Genomic DNA, 4,461 nt, shown 5'->3' with positions numbered 1-4,461 from the left:
TGTAAATTTCTGTGGTGTAGTCTATGGTTAGAGTGACCTACTGTGCTAGTGATTTAACTTTGTCTTGACTGCCAGCAAAGGGCAAGTCTAGCCTGGTATTAATACTTGCAGTTCAGTGAAGGAGTAGTCATTTGCTACTCCTGACTGTTCACATAAGTATTCTGTTTCAAAACACAGCTATACAAAAGCTAAGTCATGAAAAGAAGAACAGGCAGGAATTGCCTCACTCTTCACATGCTGGCTAGCACAACAGGGCGTACTTTTGTCAGTGCTACAGTTCACTATGTATTTTCAACAGAGCATTTCCTAGGCTATACCTGTACTATGACAGAGCTGTAGCTCCATGTCCTTTTCAAACACATTGCCTGAAGAGCAAGTGTTTTTCTTCAAAGTGTTTAGCATCCAAAGATTGAACATGCCCTCTCAGAGGAGGGGTGAGACCAAAACAGAGCTGTTGTCATCAGTAGTAAAACACTCAGCTACCTTACCCCAGTCAAGAGCACACAGTGTCAAAGCTGTCCTCCTTTCTTGGATAGGTCAGTGCTAGAATGCTGAGGCTTCTGAAGTTATATTTAGCTAGGATAGTAGAACTAACTATAATCCTGTCACTAACCAAGCATTATTTTAACCTCTCATTTGTAAGAGCTTCAGCTGGTTGGTACAACCCTTAATGTTAATTGCATCATTATTAGTTTACTTACAAGTAGCATTAGTGGCTTTAGTTCTGCTTAACTTTGAGCTAAGAAGAGGCATGCAGGTTTTCTAGAGTAGATGTGCAGTAAAGCTAGAAAAACTTAATTCACATATACAGCAAGCTAAGAAGTAAAAATATGGCTGTTTGTTTGTTACAGGCACGCTTGTAGTAACAGAAAGGCTCTAACACATTAGAGCTGATCTTTAAAATTCTGGGTTTTGGTTTTTAAGTGGCAGACCTTCGATACTCCAGCAGTGTTAACTGGGAACCCTGCAGCACCCCCTAAGGGAAGTGTTTTGCCTGTTCTCATGAACATAGCTTGATGCTGCAAAACAAGAGGGAGACACAGGAAAAGCAAATGGAGAACTGATCCCCTTTATTGATTGGTCTGAATCCAGAAGTCACTGTCTACTGAAGACATTGTGTGGAAAAAAAAAAGTTGTTTTATGATGCATGGGTTTTTCAAGTCTTAAATGATTTCATATCAGAATCACGCAACATATCAAGATGGAAAGCATTGTGAAAGCGCTGATCAGAAATCAGTTAAAAATTTGTAGTAAACTACACTTTGTAAACATGATTTACAAACACCCTCCTGTTTGAAACAGGTCAGATGTAGTTCCATACTTGAAAATTACTGGAATTGTGGTAAACCCTAACTTAGGCTCTGGAGAGGTTTTTACGCTGGAGAAGTTAGAACTTGGATAACAAACAAAAAAGCAGCAACATTTTATGTGCAAATGCCACTCAAGCTGTATCTTAGGAGAAAGTGACTATCCTACTTTGGATATCTTGCTGCTGCAGCAGCAATAACATGAAGCTTTGCAATGAACATGCTATACTTACTGTACAGTTAGCAAAGACATTTGTCTGTACATGCCTCTTTCACGTTGTATTTGTTACACTAAGAAAGTGAGAACAAGTGAGTTTTAGAATGGAACTTTCCACTCCAAATTTAAATCTACAAAAAGGGCAGATCAACATGTTTTCCAGTATATGTTGCTGTGGGAACAAAAAAGTTAAAATAAGAGCACAGGTCTACAAACAGGATGAAAACTTCACTACTTCAAAGCCAGCAGGGTAAAGGATGGGAGGGTGAGAAAAACCCTCTCTCAGAGAAAGACTGCAAGGAGGTTTAAGACTGGCAACTGATCTAGTCTGATGCAGCGTTTAAAAAAAAGTAGCAAAATAATTCTGTATTTGCAACACAGTGTCAAGTTTCCAAATGAGTTCCTTTGGATTTTTTTCTTTCCCACACTTAGGGCAAAAAGGCTTTCCTCTGAAGTACTCAAAGTAAATTTGCTATTGATAAAGAGTTCTGTACTTCTTCCTGTTTGTAACTGGACCATTACAGTCCTTCCGTAAGATGTGGAGCTTACATGGCTTAAGGTTACACAGCTGCATTATACTTATCGTAAATACAGTGTTAAATTAAAAATATTTTGACTGGAAAATAACTTCAAGGCAAAGACTCTGTAATCAATGAGATGCAAAAGCAGTTTGGAATCTGACAGACCATACCACCCCCCAACTCAGTGCTATCTGTAAATCAGTCCTTCTACCCCAGAAGATTTAAATTCACTTCCTGAGGTCAGTGCAGCAAAAAAATGATGCTTTTGAAGATGGATGTCAGGACACCCTGTGATATCACTACCCAGATGTATGTACATGAGCTACAAGCATATCATAGCAGGCATTGATAAATGAATGATTAAGGAGACTCTCCTAGTACCATAAACAATTTAAAAATCAAAATCACCCTAACAAGTATTGCACACTTTAGGAGTTAAGCCAAGCATTCGTAAGGACTTCCACCAAAAGCTTGCTTATAGGGCTAGGGATTGGGATGGGGACACAGCCTTTAAAATAATTATTACATAAAGATTTTAAAATCAGACTGGAGGAAGGTAAAAATCACAGTACCTACTTCAAACTGGTTGTAACAGAAGCCAAGTAGTTGACTCATGTGTTGCTCCATTATTCTATAAAAGCATTTTGTTTTATTTAAACTTGGGATGTAGAGGTTTTTCTTCTTAAAGGATTTATCAACCCACCCAGAGCCTCTGTTCAGATAAGCCATTTGCTGTGGTTAAATATAACAGTAAAATTTAGGAGCCTGTTTTGACTGCATACAATGCAGAAACAGAAAACACTAAGATAGGCTTTTGGGGCACAGTTAAAATTCCCAGTGTGCATAACAGTGAGGTATGCCTCCAGAAGCTGTTCTTTTTGTTTTTTTTATCCTTTTAAAAATGAACCATAACATACCCATGCAATAATATTTCTGCAGTGTTGCTAAATAAAACCAACCGCACCAAAAATTTACAATGTGGCAGAATTTAAAATTCAAAGAAATATACCTTCTTATTCCAGCAAACTGGACTATGTTAATGTACAGAATTCATTAAGGGGTCAGTCTTAAAAATCAACATTTTCACAAGAGCTTGAACACCACTGAGAAAGTGTGTCTAGGAAAAAAATTATAGAAAAGCACAATGCCTGCAAGAAGTGGCATGGCATTAAATGGGCAATGATGCTAGGCTGTTTGGGAGGCTAGGGTTATGGTTAGGCTAGGCTGGTAGGGAGGCTAGGGTTATGAAGAGTACTCTACACTGGAGAAAATGCTTAAAAAAAATTACAAAATGACCCCCAAATTTTAGGCAATGATTTGAACATAAGTACACCAGATACTATAGCAAGGGAAAAAACACTGCAAAAAGTACTCTCTATTTACAGAAGAATGATTTAAAGACATTATGGTTTTCTTTACAAATAGATGTAGAACAGGAATAGTCCACATTTTTAAAAACTCTTTACATATTTATCTTTAGTAAGTCAACCTTCTTGATCACAATCCTCCAACACACGGCCTGTGCAGAAGGCATTTAACGGACTCTCCATCAATTCTTCATTGTGTGGCCCTTGCTCTCTTGGAAAGTCTCTATGGGCACAAGTCAAAAATAGATTTCTTTTTTTGACTCGCAAATAAAAAAAAAAAAAACTGCATAGTTCAGTCATCACTGTCAGACAGAGTCTCATATTGTGCTGAAAGCAGTGGTGCAGGCTCTCGTTCCCATATCCTGTTCTGTTGGTGAGTGGTTGCTTGGCTTATGGACGGTGGGGCACACGCAATGGATGTTGGCGGTGTACTGCTGAGCATCCTCATCGTCAACGGGTTGTAAGGAAACTGTGTTGAACCTGAATCAAAAAGAGTTTCTCCAAGTCAAAAACACAAGCTGTTCTAAGAGATCTGTATCTGAAAGATAGTCTGGTTTTGGTTGTGACAACTAGCAAAAAATCTGTTTCAGAAAATCCTCATATGCTGTAAACTTTTGACCAATATACCAGTGTTACAGTATGTCTACATCTGACCTTTCTACAAATCCACATCTGGTTTGTTAAGTTTGAAAGAAACCCACTTCTCACCTGTTGATGAAGGCCTATCTTCCCAGGCCCACACTGGAGTCTGTCTGTGGTAGTCCCCTTCTGAATGTACAGATGAGACAGAAGAAGGTCTTTCGGTTCCCAAATACCCCTGTCCAGGAATCGGAGACTTAGACTTCCTACTATTTGACTTGCCGATTAGCTTCTGCTTGCTGACTCCCCCTCCTGGAAATAGAAGGGACAGATTTTACAAAAACATTACACCGAATTTTAGCCTCTGTATGTTTGTTTCTATAAATTATCACGTAGCAGCAAACAGGAGTTTCACACTGGTGTCTTCTGGAATGCCGATTTACTACAGTTAGTGACTGTATAGGCTAGTC

General features: G+C 38.8%; 1 protein-coding gene across 6 annotated transcripts in view; it reads right to left on the bottom strand.

Annotated features, from left to right (window-relative positions):
- Window positions 1–1,124: 1,124 nt before the first annotated feature.
- Window positions 1,125–4,461, bottom strand: part of NCOR1 (nuclear receptor corepressor 1) — a 75,760-nt gene continuing 72,423 nt past the window's right edge. For all 6 annotated transcript variants that reach the window (XM_052803070.1, XM_052803069.1, XM_052803072.1 and 3 more), the window contains 2 exons: window positions 4,121–4,303; window positions 1,125–3,892 (listed from right to left, as the gene is read on the bottom strand). In XM_052803070.1, coding sequence (XP_052659030.1) covers window positions 3,705–3,892; window positions 4,121–4,303 — 371 coding nt within the window. In that variant the 3' untranslated portion in view covers window positions 1,125–3,704. The remainder of the gene's footprint in view (window positions 3,893–4,120; window positions 4,304–4,461) is intronic.

Source organism: Harpia harpyja, chromosome 12, assembly GCF_026419915.1.
Source record: "Harpia harpyja isolate bHarHar1 chromosome 12, bHarHar1 primary haplotype, whole genome shotgun sequence".
Taxonomy (NCBI): Eukaryota; Metazoa; Chordata; class Aves; order Accipitriformes; family Accipitridae; genus Harpia; species Harpia harpyja.
This window is presented reverse-complemented; position numbering and strand designations above follow the sequence as displayed.